This window comes from Rhamphochromis sp. 'chilingali' (assembly GCF_963969265.1).
Source record: "Rhamphochromis sp. 'chilingali' genome assembly, chromosome: 7".
NCBI classification, from domain to species: Eukaryota; Metazoa; Chordata; class Actinopteri; order Cichliformes; family Cichlidae; genus Rhamphochromis; species Rhamphochromis sp. 'chilingali'.
The window spans coordinates 21,895,074-21,914,942 of record NC_137934.1 but is presented as its reverse complement, the minus strand read 5'-3'; the positions used below and the strand labels follow the sequence as shown (position 1 = coordinate 21,914,942).

General features: G+C 40.1%; 1 protein-coding gene across 1 annotated transcript; it reads right to left on the bottom strand.

The window, feature by feature from the left end:
- Positions 1–5,024: 5,024 nt before the first annotated feature.
- rab21 (RAB21, member RAS oncogene family) lies at positions 5,025–19,479 on the bottom strand. Its single transcript, XM_080887277.1, has 7 exons — positions 19,010–19,479; positions 13,654–13,713; positions 13,464–13,571; positions 12,761–12,824; positions 7,571–7,625; positions 7,301–7,389; positions 5,025–6,808 (listed from the first exon to the last, which is right to left on the bottom strand). The coding sequence occupies exons 1-7, from the start codon at positions 19,142–19,144 to the stop codon at positions 6,669–6,671; spliced, it is 651 nt and encodes a 216-aa protein (XP_080743403.1). The 5' UTR covers positions 19,145–19,479; the 3' UTR covers positions 5,025–6,668.
- Positions 19,480–19,869: the final 390 nt, after the last annotated feature.

The following is a 19,869-nucleotide window of genomic DNA, read 5'->3' as shown; positions in this document are numbered from 1 at the left end:
TGATATCGGTATCGGACATAAAAAGGTGGTATCGTGCCGTCTCTAAGCTGAACACAGCAGTGTCCTCAAATAACCACCACTGAATGCACAAAAATGTCCAGCATTGAAAATGATGCAGCAGACCCCACCGCATGCCGCTGCTGTCAACTAAAAAAGGAAACTGGATCTGCATGTATGAGAGAATCAGTCTGTGGTGGTGAAGTTTTCTTTGGTTGATCTAATATCATCTTAGTGGTTTGAATGCCATATCTTGAAGAACAGCACACCTCTCAAAACGCCGCAATGAGCAACACTCACACATCACCACACTGGAGCATCTCACACTGAAATAAAATGCCACACAAACATTACTGCAGTCTAACAGCCGTTTCCACAATAATGATAAAAGCATCATTCAAAAAAGAAAAATGTATCTCAAATTTGTTTGGGAGTTATGGCGCTGAGTTTGTCAGGCTTAATCAACTCATTTAGCAAATCATAATCCAGTAAACAGAACTGAAGTGTGGCTGAGCAGTGATTGATTTTTTGGATGTGCAGCCGTCACCTGTAATGTGGAAAAGGATCACAACCTCCAAAGTGAGAGTTTTTAAAGAGTTTTTAATACAGTGTTCCTGATAAAGTGCTCAGTTACTTTATAGATGACTGATATATATGACACTAGATATTGTTTACCTTTAATTTCTTTATCAGAAGTCTAAAAAGAACAAATGTTATGTAGTTTGATAGCAAATACTGTTGCACTAAAATATCTTAGAACAATGTCACGTACACCTTTTAAGTACAGTTTACATCATTTATAAATGTAATACATAAATAAATGTATATCTATATGAATCTGATTTTTTCTTTGAAGCATGTTGCCATTTCGTGACTGCAGGAAGGTTAGCAGACGTCATGGCCTTTAACTTCAAGCAGTTGAGATTTTGGTAAAGAACATTTCTGGGGGACATCATTTTCACATCACAGTTTCTGAACCACAAAGAGGTGCACCTAGACGAGAGGAAGTTGAAAGCAGGTCGGTAAGAATTCTTTTAAATCTTTTTGTGTTTTTGTAAGTGGTTACTTAGAAATAGGTCATAGCGTTTACAGAACTCCCACTCTCTGCTGGTTTTCTAAATGTGTGGCGTTAATATAAAAATGACTTGACTATAAACTTACAGAGTGCAGTAAGTTTTTTTTATATTTATATAAGATATTTAAAGAAAGACTAATCGATGTTTATATTTTAAACGTCTTTGATTCGATATAAAAAAACACTGGAGAACAGACACTACATAAAACGACACAGTTGTAAAAGAATCCAATAAAGACATATTAGAAGGGGCTTCCCAGATTAAGAAATTACCAGATACTGAGGTGGGACTTTATCACTTGCAGGTGGAGATGTGTGCTCTGAAGTCGATTAGGTCACACGTGAAAAACAGGAGTCTGAGTCATTCTCACCTTGAAACCTCAAAGACCCAGTGTGCACAAGCGTACATTAAACCCTTAATGCCACCATCACCCCCTGTAATTTAAGATTACACTTCTTAAATGCTCACACCCAGTGTTTGTCATATTTGAAAGACAAATTAACTCATGCCAATTAAAATTTCATTGATTCAAAACATACAAGGAGGCTTAATAAAAGCTCTATTTAAGAATTTAATGCTGTATCTATAGCAACTAATACTTGTATTATTAACAACTTCATTAATGGTATTAAAATTGATATTATGCTTCCAACTGGCTTGATAACACGGAGCTGAAATATCACCCACTAATATAGTTTGAATATGTTACAAGTAGAAGGAGTGATGGGAACACTGTTGTCTATAAAAACATTTTTAGTTTGTTTCTGCTCTGAGGTATGTTGAAAAACAGCCCCACACTGTGATGTTCCCATCTCCAGACTTCACAGTTGGTGCGGTGTTTTGATGTTCCTAAGGCAACATACAGTGCCTTCTGACCTAACATGGTTTGTGTATTATGACATCCAAAGACTAATTTTGGTCTCATCTGATGAGACTATATTCTCCTAGTATTTCACAGGCTGGTTAAATGTTCTTCAGTAAACCTTAAACACACCTCAATGGAGTCTTGCGCGTTGAGCGTGCATACAGGCCATGTCGCTGGAATTGTACCTGCTGACCTTCATGTCTAGCTCTCCACAAACGCTCCTTGGCTCCTGGATAACTCTTCTGATAATTATTTTCACTTCTGTCTGAAGTTTTGCGAGGAGCACGTGGTTGTGGTGGGATTATGGCCCCAACAGCGCTCACTGGAACATTCACTGGTTTAAAAGTTTTGCAACAATAAGGTTGTGAAGATCTTGAGAGAGCTTGTTGGTTTTACCCATTATGAGATGTTTCTTGTGTGACACCTTGGTAATGAGACAGTTTTTTTAGGTCATCAGTTGGGACTGAACCAGCTGATTTCAGCTGGAGTCAAGACACTCGATGCATTTTTACACTTCCCTTTCTTTATGCGTTCAGTGCTTTTTCACTACGCCATTTCACATAATTTATGAACATCTAAGGTTTGATTTTTTTTTTGGCATGTGTGGATTGGATGGGTTGTTACCTACATCTGGTGAAAGGTTCATGTCAATGGCACCTTTAGAATCATATTTACTTAGAAAAGAATGTCATGATTTCTGTTGTTTCTATTTTCTTTTCCTAAATTTAGTCTGTTTTCACAAAAAAGTGGGTCCAATGAATGACATCTATCTTTCACACACACCAGCATAAAAATCAGGATGTCCATTAGGAGTTAAAGGAGAAATCTAAGGAGCTAAAGATGGTGTTGGTGTAAATCCAGGATGTTTTACTGTCTCAGGTTTTGCATGAGTATTTAATTTAAAAAATAAAATCTAGTCTTCTAGGTTTTAAAATCACGAGATGAAGAACAACATGTCATATTACAGAGGGTTTTTTTTTAAAACAAAACAAAAAACAAGCAAAAATGTAGAAGCAGTGTGAGAAATAACTTCACCCATGATTCAGTAGCATGCGCTTTGGCAACAATAAACTAAGAAATAATGGTTTTCTGCATGACTTTATCAGTTCTCACATTGTTTTGGAGGAATTTCAGTCCACTCTTCTCCACCACTACCTTTAAGCTTTAAGTAGAAATAAGTCATTTGCACTGATATGCTGTATCTGGCTTTCACCAAACAAGGCTCTGGGCATTATGGCCAAACGCTTAAGTCTCGTCTGTCCAAAAGACATTGTTCCAGAACTCTTCAGGTTTGCTCAGATGCAACTTTGCAAACCTGAGCAGCTGTCATATTTCTTTTAGACAAAAGAGACTTTCTCCTGGCAACCCTTCCAAACAAGACATGCTTGTTTCTTCCTTTTCTATTTGTAATGTCATATAACCTTTAACATGCTAACTGAGGCCTGTAGATGGAGCACTTGTTTTTTTTTTTCAGTTTCGCTGAACACTCCACGTTCTGAATTTACTGGGACTTTCACTTATTACCTGGCTGGCAACAGTCTTTCTCGGTGTACAAAGATGGGTGTCAAATTGTTTGGCGATGACCTTTTCACCCTTCAAAGACTGATGTTGATGCTTGTAGGTATTTTGTTAACACACACCCGAATGCTCCAGAACAGCAACTGTCTGCTTTTATAGAAGTTCTTGTATTTCCTGATATGCAAAACCTTTGAACTGAAAGGTGTTGAGGGTGTATTTTCCTCTCACTTTGACTGCGTTTGTTTCCTGGAGGGTTTTTTGTAATGAGCTCATTTTCCGAGACCAACATCAACCTGCAGAGTTCATAACTTTAGCTGAAAGATAAACCAAAGTGATATAGGTAGCAACATTTTTCTGGCCATATTGTTCAGTTTGTGATTTGTTAATTTTTAGCTCTTTGGGACTCCATATCAGTGTGTGCAACACTGGAAAAGGTTACCCTTTGAAGACAAAAGTCTGAGCATTGCTTTTGGGTACAAATCATTCATCTTAAAAAAAAAAAATGATGAAAAAACAAGCAGTTTGAAAAAAGTGACACTTACAAAACAATCTGTTATTTTTTTGGGAAGAATATCATTTTTGTTTTCTTCTTCTTCTGCAAGAACCAATTCACTCACTGTGTTTTATGTATTTTTGTGTACAATGTTTTTCATGGAGCAGAGATGACTGGAGCGACAAATGCAGTGGGGAAAAAAAACAGTAGTTCACAGCTGAGACAAAAGAGAGAAAACTTGGGCAGATTTCATCACTGCTATGAGAATATGAATAAATTTTCAGCATTGTCAGTGCTTTTTATTTTTTCGAAAAGTCAGACAAACTTGGTTACAGAAATCAGACATGCACAGTATCAATTCAATAAGTGTGTGTGTCTGTGTGTGTGTGTGTGTGTAAAACCCATTAAAACATGGGGTTTTCTTTTTTTTTTCTTCAAAAAATAAGAGAAAGAATCATGTACTCCAGTTTCTCTAATGTGAACATTCAACTGAGTTTCAGTTTTCAGTAATTTTAAATTAAATACCTTTTTTCTGTCTCAGAATTGCCACTGGGGGGCGACGTAAGCACAATCAGTTGAGACACTGAGGCAGTGCTCCCTCATTTAACAAAAATGTTTTAATTTCCCATTTCTAATCATTTGATCATCAAAAGTGCCATTTACTGTTACTTTACACCATAAAGACCTTCTTCCCTGTCAATAGGACCTCTAAATATCATTACACTTTCACATGTAAGTCATTTAAACACGTCACTAATCACTTTTCTGAGATTTTACTGGCTATATTACCGATCAAATGTAATAACTGACTAAATGTGAGGAATAGCCTTTTTTTAATACATTTCGATTTTTCAGCACTTTTAATACAAAAGATTGTTTTACTTCCTTTACAAACCAAGAATCTGTTTCAGCAATAAATTTTCCATTTCCCACGTTTCTTTTCTATTATTCAGTTTAGACACATCTGTTTTCATATTATTTTTATTTTGGGAATCTATAACTGCAGTTCTGCTTCTTAGCAATGTGTTTAACAGCTTCCTGCTTCGATCAAAATCTGACTTCACACATTTTCTTCCCCTCTTTAAATCAAATTACAAAATTCACTATTAAAATGTGGCTCAAGGTCTCGGAGGGCTTGTTCTGCACCCACAGAGCATGCTCCGTAGAGTCCTTGTTCACCTGACTAAGGCTACGTTCACACTGCAGGTCTTAATGCTCAATTCAGATTTTTTGATCAAATCCGATTTTTTTGGCTGCTCGTTCACACTACAAATAAAATGTGACAGCAAACGCGCTCTAGTGTGAACGCTCAAAGCGGCCCGCATGCGCAAAAGAAGACGTCACACACAACGCGCTCTGTTTAGACCCAGAGCAAACAGTATTGTTTGACAGGTGGCCCTTAATATAAAGACTTCGGACTTCACGTTTCCCAATTTTTGCTTTAAGTTATTTTGTTATTTACATAATAATGTAAATAACCTAATAATTATCCTTATTGCTGTTTTAGAGGAGCGGTGCTTCAAAGGATAGTTGCAGATTTCTGTCAGAGTCTGCAGATTATACAGTACAAATAAAATGTTCACGTTTCTCCAGCGTTGTCTTCCCAGCAGTTTCACCGGATGGCCAGGAAGCGTTCGCGATGTCTTCTCGGGCGCTTCTCCGGAGCTGATAATTGGCGTCCGTCTTGTGTCAGTGACGTAAAAGACGGATTTAATGCGACTTGACCGTTCAAACAGCAGTCGCTTTCTGAAACATCGGATATGTATCGGATTCAGTACCACATACGAAAGTGACCCAGATCGGATTTGAAAATATCGGATTTGTGCCGTTCACACTGTCATACCATGATCGGATATGGGTCGCATAGGGTCAAAAAATCGTATTTGATGCGCTTTCGCCTGCAGTGTGAACGTAGCCTAAGTGATGTCACGCTGCACAGCACCATTTAACAATTATGTGACCCGACTCTGCTGAGTTTCTATATTCATCGTCTTACAGCCACTTGTGTGAGTCTTCCTCTAAAAAAGAAAATGTGGATTGGACAGCCGTGTTATGAAAAGCAACACCCTGTATTCTTTCAGTGTTTTAACATCCGAAAGTAAACATTTAAACTCATTTTTGATGTTTTACCAATTCACTGCAGTTTAACTTTTGACCAGCAGGTGGAGCCGCTGCACCACAAACAGCCAGTCCTGTGTTCCTCCTCTTAGTTTGAAAACATGCTTCAGATAAACATGAAGATTAATGGGGGTAGTATTATATGTATGTGTGTGCGCTTGGGTGTGTGTGCGTTAAACCCCTATTTCCCCCAATACACAAAAACAAAAATCTGTGTTAAAAGCCTGAGACTCAACTTTCTGTCCTCAGAATGATTTCATGTCTTTTATTAATAATGTTTAGTACAAACACACAAACAGCTGCAGATGGACGTTTATCAACGACAAACTAACATGGGGAGTTATTATCATTAAAGAAAGTGATTTAATCACTGAACACACACTCCTTTTAATCATAAGGACTCCAGGTACTTTTATTTTGAAGGGAACACAGATTAAACAAATTTAAATATGATTTCCCATGCTCCTTAGCAGCAGAGGCGGCGCTGAATGGACACAGCAGATTACAGTAGAGCGGACCGACAGACACTGGAAAATGTGTGTGTGGATATTATGTCTGCAAGCACAGAGAGAAGGTGTGTGTGTGCTTGTGTGTGTGTGTGTTAGCCAGAGGAGCAGCAGCCTCCAGCGGGCGTGGCCTGTGGTTCATCATCAACAATCTGTACACCCCGCCTACTTGATGCTGATTGGCTGGCTCCGTTGCCCTTCAACCTCTCCTCAGCCTGTGCAGTTTCCATCATCCCTGAAAACACAGTAGACCAGTTCAGAGGTCAAAGGTCAGATCCCGAGTTTCAAAGAAAGGTTTTTTTTACGCCCTGTTTCCTACGGATTTGAATTCTGCACACATATTTGCACACCACTGATTTCAACCTTAGAATTATTGACAGAAACTTTGTGTCAAATGAACAGAATTCACTCATTGGCCTATTTGTTCAGTTAACCTGTTTAGTGTGATCACAAACATCTAATCAGCCAATCCTGGACAGAACTGCACCTGTCTATGACAAAATGTCTAGGGATATGGTTAATGTGATTAACTAATGTGATTTGGACAAGCTGCCAGGAAATCAAGCGATTTAACAAAATGTGTTTTATAATTAAAGAATAAATCATGTCCGCCTTAAACAAAAATATGTTGTAAAAGTTGTTCCTTAAGCCTCCAAAAAATATAAAGTTTGCTGCTCTTTGATCTTTTTGTATTGTGAAAAAAAATTAAAGATGCTGTCGGTCTTACTTTTACACAGATCCAGAAAGAGTTCCTCGATGCCTTTATTTAGCTTGGCTGATGTGTGGTAGTGTTTGGCTCCCACCGACTCGGCATAACTGCACACGAACATGAGAGTGGCCATTAAACTTTGCTCAGACTCAGGACATCGTCGCTGCTCACAGCTGAGCAGCTCGGCGTGGGAAATATAAAATAATGATGCTCACTTTAATTTTTCTTCAATATATTTTCTACTAATAATAAAAGTATTATTATTGACTAATAAGCAGCAGTTGTTACCTCTCAGCCTCTTCCACTGAAACATGTCTGTCTTTGTCCAAATCTATTTTATTACCTGCAAAGAAAACAAACCTTCAGTAAAATGCCCAATTTAAGAATCATTTTAAGGTCACATCACATTATACTTTATAATCTGTGATTAGCAGTTGTAGTCAACCAAAGATAATCATTACACAGTCAGAGAGTTGCATGCAAAAGTAGTCAATCACATGTCCGAATGATGGACGGGTCTCCATCAGTCTATGCAGAAATGCTCAGACTTGCCTGCACACAGCCACTTCCACCAGCTCTCCCGGTGGAGCACTAAGGCATTCCCAAACCTGCTCCTGGGTCCGCCCCAGGCTCTCCTTCTAGTTGAGGTGCCCAAAACCACCTGAGCTGACTCCTTTTAATCTGGAGGAGGTGCGGCTCTACTCTGAGCCCCACCTCACCTTGTCTCTAAAAGAGAGCTGTCACAAAAATGTTTTCTGGCACTTGTATCTGTCATCTCATTGTTTCAGTCACTACCCAGAGCTGAGCTGGGAATGTGGATCGACCGGTAAATCACCAGCTTCACTTTCACACTCAGCTCTCTTCATAACAACAAATTGGTACAGCTCTCGCTCCCTCCTTTGCTCACACATTCAAAAATATCCTGAGATACTGAACTCCACTTAGAGCAGCAACCAAGAACCACAACCTCAGATGTGGAGGTGCTCACGTTTTTCCCTCCCACTTCACATCTGACCTCGCCCCAGAGTCAGGTGGAAGTTGCCGCTCAATAAAGTTAAAGAACTACATCGTCTGTGAACAGATGAGAAATTCTGTCCAGAAAAACTACCAACGAAAAACAAACAATAGCTACATACAGAGAGCAGCTCTGTCAGAGAGCAATACCTACTGAGAACGAGCATGATGCCAACTGCGCTCTCACTACAGCTGTACAAGGAATATACCACACACTCCTGAACACTCCCAGTAGGAGGTTTGTGAGTCCAGAAATTACAGAATGATTGTGAACTCCCACAGATCCTCATATATCCTCATGAGGATGAAGAGCTTTCGCAGTGTTCCACAACAGAGACAGAAACCACATTGTTCCTCATAAGTCTGATGTGATCAGACATTCATTCAAATTCTTGAAACCAAAGCTACAGTGAGCACTTTCACTCTGACAGTCATTTATTCCACTGATATAAGCACTGATCATTGCTCTCTAAAAGCTCTCCAGCTTCCTCACAAAAGTTAATATTTAGTGCTTAGGTTCACTTTTAGCTCTGATTCGGTCTAGGGGCCACCGTATACACACACACACACACACACACACACACACACACATACATACACATATATATACTAGGGGTGCAACGATATTCGTATCGATATTGAACCGTTCGATACAGTGCTTTCGGTTCGGTACGCATATGTATCGAACAATACAACATTTGTAATTTATTTTATCAACTTTCCTTCTGACGATGCTGTCTGTGTTGAGCGCTCAGTGAATCTGCGTTCGACTACTCCGCCTAGGCTGCACTGTCGAGTGCAGATCCACTGAGCGCTCAACACAGACAGCATAGTCAGAAGGAAGAGCGCAGGGCAAGCTAGCGAGACAGAAGTTAAGCTCTCCTTGCAACATGGACCTCCCGCACCCTCATTCAGATCTGGCGTTTGGAATTATTTTGGTTTTCATGTGACGTATGACCCTGAAGGTAAGCGAGTCATGGACTAAAGTAAAACAGTATGTTGGATGTGCCATGCAATGCTCAATTACATGGGTGGGAACTAGTGTGTTAGCGCAGTTAGCTCGTTAACGTGTTGGCCGTCTAGCCCCATGCACGGGGCGATCAGGGGTAGCTCGTTAACGGAGATTTCCCGTGTTGTGGCGTTAAGGTCATTTCAACGAGATTAACCTGAAAGCACTAGTGGGAACACAACGAATATGACTGCACATTTACGCCGACATCATCCTAGTGCAAAGACAAAAACAACAAGCATGCTACTAACTTTAGCCGAGTCATTTAGACAGCTGTTAGCACATGATTCTCCTTATATGTTTAATATGCTGCTGAGAATATAGCCCAGAAGAAGCGGATAGTATAGCTTTTATTTTGGAAAGAGACATTTCTCTGTAATAAACTCTCTTTTCCAAAGATGAGTGATTCCTCAATCAGATACAGGGCTTGCAATATCGCTAGCCCGACGTCCTGGAGCTAGCGATTTTTTTCAGTCGGGCTACCAAAATCTATCTCTGCCCTGCCCGTCGGGCTATTGTAGGAAGGAAAAATATATGTCAATGCTTTTGCATTCTTTCAGAAATGTAGCTGGGTAATTATGTCATTGGCATCGGTGAGCCACTGTCAATATGTGACATATTGAAATCGCGTTTGAATTTGCGCTTGTTTTTTTGCTTTCACTTTGCAATCGTGCGAACTGTGTATAGAGAGCGACAGCACTGATCTGTGAGTGATGATAATTTGTGCACCAATTCCTCTGACATCGTCTTATTAATCGTTAGCTTACTACGCAAACATGACAAGTGAAATCTCCCGCAGCTTAAACATGTGAGAGGTTGATCGCGCAGAGAATCGCTGAGCTTATGTGAGTGCGTGTGTAAAAGCAGCAGGATATATATTTTAGTTCTGCTGAGCCAAATAAGACAGGTCAGGGTGAAGAAGTGACAGCCAAAGAAAAGCTTACCACAAAACGGAAAAGTTATGACAAATCAGACTATAAGGCAAAAAGAAAGTGCAGCTTTATGGTTTCATGGACAAAAGAATTTCTGTGGCTGCAATATGACAAGCTAAATAACCAGGGCTACACATAAGTGGTCCGCAGGTGCGCATTCACTGTCAAAATAAAAAACACGCACAAGGGTTAGGGTTAAATTTAAAAACTGTACTTTTGAGTTAAAATATATAATTATAATCTTAATAAATGACAAATTAAAAAAGGCATGAACATTTTTTTGTATCGAAAAAATATCGAACCGTGACACCAAAGTATCAAACCGAACCGTGAATTTTGTGTATCGTTGCACCCCTAATACACACACATATATATATATATATATATATATATATATATATATATACACACACACACACACACACACACACACACACACACATACACATATATACACACATACATATATATATATATACACACACACACACACACACACACACACACACGCACATATATATACATATACACACATATACGAGTTGATAATGAATTAATTAAAGCAACAAAACAACTGAAGAGCCAGTTAGGAGCCGAAAGAGCTGGCTGCTTTTAGTGAGCCGAGCCAAAACAGACGGTTTTCTAAAGAGAGCCGGAATTCCCATCACTAGTCTCCACCAGCCACTGACGAAAACATGCACCTTCTGAAGTACACAGAGGTTTTTATAAAAGTACAACACTGAAAAATATTTATAACGCTGAGTGTTAAAGCTGAGAAGTTATTTTCTCAGCTACTGATAGCTGCATGCAAATCCACCCGAGCTGAATGTGATATCTATTTATAGATGCAAACACCCACAGTAATGATTTGAATATTTCTGTGCAGGCATCTGAACTGTGAACTGGATGTAACAGGTACGTTAACGATGCAGCGCTCAGCTCAGAGGGAGCACTTTGAAGTGCTCATGTGATGTGGAGTCTAATTAAAAGCAAAATCAAAATTTCCAAACAACAGATTTGATAACTGTACGATAGGGTACAAACACATGACAAACGCAACATCACCAACATAATCCAGTTATAACTGTACAAATTGCCCCCATGAAGCCACACACGGACTAACAACATCATATATTTAGCAGCTATGGCAACAGGAGCAACAGAGGAGGCCCAAACGTCCAGTGTGCGTGACATGAAATCTTAAAAACAAACGCTGCTCATGAGGTTTATTTTCTCTGTTTTCCTCCTCAGCTCATGTGTTCACATGAACCACACAATTTACCAAACTCCCAGCCAACCCTTAAATCTACTTCTATTTATCTATATAACCACATCAGAAAAAACCCCCCAAAAAAACAGTGTTGATGCGAGAGAGACGAGTCATCGCTGATATTTAAGTCAGTGTGCTGCTGGTGACACCTTAAAGGATCATTTCACTTAATTTCAGCCAGCTTCCTTTTAATACAGGGATGTCAAACTCCGTTTATGTAGTGGGTTTGTTTTATAATAAAAAATAACCAGAAAACATTTCAATAGTAGATGTGATCTATGATATGATAATTTATCAGTTACTTTATTACTGTGATATGATCAGGTGTGGGAGTGATGTTGGGCATCAGTGGGAAAAGCTGTAAAATTTATGAAATACAGTTTAAAGTCCAAAATGTATGTCCTCCTTCACACTTTCCTGCTGGGGCGATTCCGGCCCCCAGGCTCCCTTGTTTTAAGGTGTCTGTCTACAGCAGGGGTGGGGAAACTCAAGGCCTCGAAGGCCAGTGTCCTGCCGGTTTTAGATGTGTCCTTGATCCAACACAGCTGATTTAGATGCTAAATTACCTCCTCAACATGTCTTTAAGTTCTCCAGAGGCCTGGTAATGAACTAATCATTTGATTCAGGTGTGTTGACCCAGGGTGAGATCCAAAACCAGCAGGACACGGGCCCTCGAGGCCTGGTCTACAGGGTGAAAATGAAAACCATTGAGTAGGTACCAAACCATGCAGTTCCTCAAATGTCCACTAGAGGCTCCCATGTTACAATTTCCAGCTTTACAGCAGAGATAAATATGTTTACAGCCCAACACACAAACTGGACTCTAAAGGTCATTTCTTTTCATATCTTTATAACTCCTTAATTTGTATTTTTTAAAGGCTTAAAGTATGTATTATTAGGGGCGTGGCCTCTTTGACTGACAGCTACAGCTGTTCTAGCTGCTAGCTGTCTGCTAGGCTTCACCTTAGCTAACTGGAGTCCCTGAACTGGACGCCTGGACCGTGTTTCCATTGTAGATGGAAGATGGGCAGAATGCAGGCAGTAATCACAACCCTACAGAGACACAACACCTATTTAAAATGAACCAAATCTCCTTTGCACTTTTAATAATCAATATTTTTGCCCACTTGGTTTTCATTAACTTATTCTTTACTTCCATTAAAAAAAAATTAAACCAGTTCTAATTTTCAGTAATCTTTGTGTTCATCTCTTTTAGCTCCCTTTTGGGTCTCCACCACTTTCTGATAACTTACCTACTATACATAAACAAATCTCGTTCCCCAACATTTTCCTCAACTCTTTCACCCAGTTCTTCACCTGCAACGACAACAAAGCACTCAGGTCAAATAAACCCTTCATAAAACCAAGATACAAATAATGAAGTAATTATAATGCAGACAGGAACTGAAAGAGCAACATTATGATCATAATTAACATTCTGAGAAACAAAGGGTTTAACATCCAAAGACCCACAGACAGACTAAACTTTTTATTTGTAAGATGTTTCAATCTTAATGTTTACTCATCTTAAGACTGGAAATACTCTGACTGCACTTTTCAGTTCTGATTACTAAACTATAGCCGGGCAATTCAGAGTAGGTCCTAAAAGTTTAAATTAAATACCATTTCTTTAATGAACTTTTCAGCATTTGTCCATAACAAAACACTGATTGTTTTGGATCGACCTTTTTCAATCCAGAGGGTCAAGTGATCACCAGCAGCCATGTAAACTGTCTTTTACTTTTTGTAAATTATTTAAAAAGAAATTTTACTTCCTGGATGAACTGTAAAGCTTCTATATAGCTGCTCCAAGGTTGTGGATAAAAGGACACAAAACTGGTTATTTGTTTGTTACGAGTTTAGTTTCCACTGCTGTTTTGTCATTTCCATAATGACATGCTGTCGAAAGTCTGCTTTTACGATGTTGGATCATCAAACTTTCGTTTTCAAAAGTACCTTCTGAAAGGAGTCTTCATCTGTTATGTCGTACACTAGTATGGCTCCATTGGAGTCTCTGTAGTAGATGGGACCTAAGGCGTGGAAGCGCTCCTGACCCGCTGTGTCCTGCACAACCAGACAACGTTAACACCCAAAACCTTTATTCAGAAGATCAGGAGAATAAAAACTACTTTGAATGCAGCCTTACCCATATGGCGAGGTTTACTCTTTTTCCTGTGATGTTCAGCTTCTTTGTGAGGAAGGACGCCTGCGTAGGAAGAGGACAACATGATTATTTTAATAATGTCACAAACTCAATTTGAATAAGATTCAACTGAGCAAAGTAATATTGAAAGGTAGCTCAACAACTAAAAAACACAAAATAAAAATTGGATAAAATGTTAAATAAGATACTAAACAAAATAAAGCAGCAGAAAAAAAGCTCAATGAATTTCCATTAAACTAAATAAAATAAAGCATCTCACCAATTAAAAATACTAAAATATCAAAAACACAAGACAGTTTGTCATGTAAATGTAAATAAAAACAGAATGTAATGATTTGTAAATCCATGAATCTCGATTTACAATAAAAGAGAGAAACGTTTAAACTGAGAAAATGAAACATTTTAATAAAAAATATGAAATCATTTTGAATTTGATACCAGCAACATGTCTCAATAAAACTGGCATGTTGCCCACACTGCAGCATCCTCTCTTCTTTTAACTACAGTCTGTAAAACATCTGGGCTGCTGTTGTTGCTGCTTTGCCATATTTTTCAATTCGCGATGCTGATGCTGTTTTCAGCTGGTGTAAGGTCCTAATTGCAGGCAGGTCTGCTGAAATATGAAGGCCTTCCCTGCCTGGACGGGAGCAGATGCTCTGTTATCTGTGTGTACCTTTCAGCATTGATGCAGCTGAATGGTTCATTTTCTCATTTTAAACTTTTATACGTGTCCTGTTTTCTGTTGTGAATAAAACATGGGTTCATGACATTTTCAAATCATTGCATTCTGGGTTTTTTTCCATTTCTAATTTACATTTTACACTCTCACACTTTTTTTTGGACTGGAGATAGTAAAACATAAGCGCTAGAAAATAAAATAGAAACTAAACAGTAGAAAATATGCACAATAAACTGGTGGATGGTGAAAAAAAAAAATAAAGTCTGAGATTATTTTAGCAGATAAATCCCCAAACATATTCTGAAACCGCTTCAGCTCTGTGCACGTGCCCTTTGACCAGAAGTTAAACCAATAATTTACGAGCATCTCTGCTAAAATCAGCCTTCTGCAACAACTTTTGTAACTTCTCACATTTTACCACAAAAACATCTGCAAGTTTTATGTTAACCTGTCAACTGATTTCTGTCGACAGTCTGCGCAGCAATAAACCAAAGACCAAAGTCCTGCCGAGCAGCAGGCTGTGGCTTTTCCCCTCCGTCCCAGTCACGTATGATTTATTGAAGCGTTCTCTGGGAAAGTCAAACCCGAGATTAAGATTTCAACATCAGCAGTAGAATTTACGTGACGGCTGGACGGAGCAGAGGGGAGAGATTTATGGTGGAGAGGTGAGAGGAAGGCTGAGAGTGGGGCTGTGACAGTATGTGATTAAGGTTGGAATTAGTGTGTAAATGTGACGTCGGTCAGCTGACTGCACTGCTCCACGAGTGCTCTGACCTCTGAGGTTTAAACCAACTCTACGGAGGCCCAAACGTGCCAAAAATGAAATCAGTAAGTGATTCTAATTCCCCCAACTGTTTACTTCAATTTTAAACCAGTTTTCCTTTTATGTGCTTTTTCTGTTTACTTCCAAAAACTGTCTGCTACATGACTGAAATGCTAAATCCAGAGTTGGATAATGATTCAGACCATTATCAGACCAGTTAGTTGAAAATGACCACAAGTTGAGCCAGTTTTATCATTTTAATATAAAGTACTGGTTCTGGGTAAACCTACAGCAGGTGAAACAAACAGCAGGAACTGGTTTAAACTCCCTAAACTCAGCGATGTCCATCAGCGGCACTGCTAATAAACATCTTTAAATCCTTCTGAACTGAGAGGATGACTGGAAAATGCATACACACAGACACTTTTCTTCACAGTCCCATGACAAATCATAACAGTTCGATAATGCAGAGCTCGTGCTGGCGAAAACAAACCATCAACAGCCTCTGGAAGTTTCTCCTAATCCTCTCATCTAAAGAACACTGAGATGCTTCGTTTGACACTCATGCTGTGCTCACACTTTAAGCTTCAGTGAGATGATCCTTCATCCACGGCCAGCAGACTCTGCAATCAGCTGGGATGCCCCTTTGTGCGTCACATGAGAGTGAGCGTAGACATGAGCCTTGCAAGTGTGATGCTGAGGTTCATTCACATGACCATGTGACTGCGACGCTGTCCACGGAAAACCTGGAGGGCTTGCTGATCCTCGTCCTCAACAAGGATCCTCCAAACAGCCGAGGCCACAAAGCAAACACAAAGACTGCATTTTTACTCTGCGGTGAACGGAGTTTGTGGCGAACCCACATCCTTCCCCAGCCTACATCCCCCACAATGCCTTTCAGCAACTCCACACATCCTCATTAAGCAGAGTTTAAGTAAGAGTCAGAGTAACATCTACAGTATAAAGTTCACAGAGGGAGAAAAAGAAAAGTATTAACTACTGCCTGCAAAGAGAGCCTAACGGGCTCAGCTGTGAGTGAAATGTTAGTACTGAGGTGGTCACTGTGTTCACCGCCTCCAGGTGAATAAAGTTCTGCTGGTCTGACGCCTCTCTCCATCTCTGCACTTTGCTATAAGTTGAGCACTAAGCATCAAACCCCAAGTGGGTGTGTGACATGATCTTTGCGTATCAGGTGATTCTTCCGCACGTATTTAAGGTTTTGTGAGCGAGCTAGTGAAATGTTATGTGTAGTTTTAACAATTGTACAGAAAGGTTTTTGACAGCAAAAAGCTTATCTGGTTTGTGAAGCTGAAATTAATAAATTGTGCGTAAATGATCAGTAATTATTCAGGTTTGGATGAACACATTTGTGAAATTGTTTTAGTTGAGGGCAGATTGCTCTGCATTTCTGTGGGGATTGAGCGCGAGTGCGTGCGTAAGTCCTCGAAAGTTACACAAATCGTTGCACACATTTATAAAACTTACGCCTATGCTTGTGGCTCACATTGTACAATATTGCAACACTTCGCTCTATGTAATTTCACTCTATATTTCGCAGTCGTGTTCATCTTTGGAGCAACATACTTAAGCAAGCAGGTTTTCTCAGCATAAACTGCATGAAGTCCAAACAGCACCGTGTCCTCACTGATGACACACTGCAGTCCTGTGTGAATATTAAAGTGACTTCTTACAGCCCTGATATGGAGAAGCTCTGCAGTGATGTTCAGAAACAGAAATCACACTAAACAGTGAGAAAGGTATCATCTAATATGCTTTTATTTTGAAATAAATATCTATATATTGTGGACCCTGAGCTGGACGGTTGATTGCTGCCTGCGTCTTAATGAAAGGACACAAGATCACAGCGCAGTGAAATGAAGGCATAATTCCATACAAATAGTTTTCATGATTATTATTTATATTTGTAAGTTATTCAGCCACTGCTACGTGTTATTTATATGAAACTGGCCTATTTTTAATTGATTAATTTTCCACAAGGTGTGAACTCAAATAAATCTCCCAAATGTTTTATTTAAAAACACATCTGCACTTGGAAGTGTTGTTTTTTTTTTTCCTCTTGAAAGCATTTTTTTAAATAGTTCCTTTAAAAAAAGAGAAAGAAAAAGGTCCTATTATTCTAATTATCCACCCCCCCCCCCCCCCCCCCCCCCCAACTTCAATTTGCAGTGGGGAAAGCTCAAAGTGACTCAAAGATGAAGGAAAGAGTGTCCACTCAGCAGCGTGGAGATAAAGGAGGTAAAGGTTTCTGCCTTTGCCTCACAGGGTCTCACCTTTGCTGCTTTTTCGCACTTGCCGGTCAGAGCACAACTACACACCAGGAAAACTCTCACCCATCCACCTCGATGTTCAATAAATCTATAATGTTCAAAGGTAAATTAATAAATAAAGTGTGGTGAATCCTTATCAATGGTCTAATCCTGACTCAAAGAGCTGGGACAGGTATCAGCAGACGGCGGCCAGAGGACTGCTTGTAAAACAGTAGCAGCCACACGGAAACCTGCAGGGTTTTCCTGCTGTTTCCTTTGAGCTTCTGCTCCTCGGTGAGATGTTGCTGGAAGCTGAGCAGCGCATTTACACCTGACAGCAGAGCAGACAGAAATCATTCCACAGGTGAGCGAAGCAGTCCCACATGCCCAGACACATCTGCACTGCAGGAGTCAGTTACACGCTGACGGTGAAAGAAAAGCAGCGAAGTTTCAGTTTCATTTGACTCTCAAATCATCATCGTATGCAACAAGAAATGAGGGAAAGAAATTGCGGTCTTCTGCTTCTGTTGGTTTGAAGTCCTTTAGAGGCAGAAACATTTTATCCCAGGTTTCCAAAAGCCTCAGATTCTAAATACACAGAAACTAATTAATTATTGTGGAAAGTCAAATCACAAGGATTTAGTGTTCAGAGTTTGCATATTGACAACATTTCATCTCATGAATCATGACACACCGGTCTCCCATATATAACCTGCTTTTACGTATTGGTATTGTATCAGCAAAACTGGGTCTGTATTTACTTGATATCAGATCAATACTGAAATTTGCAGTTTCACACAGCTGTATTGAGAATCCGAGACATCACGTGATCATACTGTATCATTGACTAAACTGGTCAATCACAAGGTCACCCGTACCCTAAATCAGTCCCATCTTATTGGTCCTTTTGGACTCTAATGTGGCCTTTATTTACTAAACGAATATCAAGTTGAATTCAGTAGAACGTTAATCTACAGACTGACATTATATAGTCATCAGAAACGTGTTTGCAGAGCTCAAAGAGGACGCTAGAGGAAGGACTGTTTTCTGATAGACTTCTACATAATCACCAGGAGGCTCCACCTGCTGGTCACTAGAAAGAATGCAGGTGAGAGGCACTTCAGCTTCAAGTCAAGTAAGCTTCCTCACACTCCCCCCCCCCCAATCCTTCACCTGTACAAGCTTTCGTTTTTATAATCAAACAGATTGTGCAGGTCACCTTCACTTGTTTCACCCGTGTCTCTTCATCTCCTCACCTCTCTTCCCTCATGCTTCCTGTCTTTGCTACACCACTAAAAGCTTTAAAATGCTCTGTTGGGGGTTCCTGTGGGGCCACAGCTACTCTCTTTTGCCCCTGGCCCCCCTTGGAGATTAAAGCACCCGTGGTGAAAACAGTGAGTGAAGTCAGGTGTATCAGATGTATTTCTGGCTGTTTATGACCGTAAATCTCCCGGAAAAACACCTGACTTTCCCCTCCGTCATCGGATCCGGTTACAGCCACAACACCGCCGATATTTCGCAATAACTCCGCTCCCCCGGCAGGCCCGGGTCAGGAAACACAAGACTCCCCTCCACCTGCCACCTGCAACGCGATGACAAGCACGAGCCCGGCTCCTCCGCCCCTCTTACCTGTAGAGTTGTGATGTGTTTGTCGTTGAATTTGTTCTCGCAGTATCTGAGCACCAGCGACGTCTTCCCCACGCAGCCCTCCCCGAGCAGCACCACCTTAAACGAATAGGTCTTGCCGCTGTTCGCCGCCGCCATGGCTGGCAGTTAAAACTCGCACAAATCCTCCGCTTTTATCCGCAAAACGGGCGTTTTAAGGCTAGCGCTGCTAATGCTAACCCAGTCGGAAATGAAGTCCTGCGCAGCTCACATCAGCTTCCGACTTCAAAAAAGGAGCTAAAATCATGAGAGGGACAGCTCGACAGCACACACGGACCCGACTTCTACCGGAATCTACTCGCAGCTCGGAGGGAAGCGAGTCCAAACCCAGAGACAGATCGCGTTTCACCCTGTGGCCAAAGCCTGATTTTCACCCAACTAATGGCGTCTCTCTCAGCTAACAGTTAGCCGGCTAGCTCAACCAAAGATCGTGTCTGCTCGGAGGAGGACTCACTGAGCACCTTTGTTTTCGTCCTGTTGTCTGTAAAGACACAACGCAGGGAGAGCGATGGAAATACTACATTTAAGGAATCAAAAGAAAGATAGATACCAAAGTTTGAGGAAAATAGAACGTTCAACTTAAATGTCTTAAAATAGAAGACATTGAAACGTTGAGAATAGAAAAGCTTTAATCGAAAAAGTTAAAATTACAAATAACGATGACAAATGGATAAAAAAAACGTAAATGGAAAAATAAAAACAGTAGAATTAAAACTTCAGAGAATTTAACATGAGAGAAGCAGGTGGAAACTCATTTTAAAATGTCGCAGCAGGCTGCTGCCCCTTCCTAAGCCTGGTTGTTTTGGAGGTTTATTCCTGTTAAA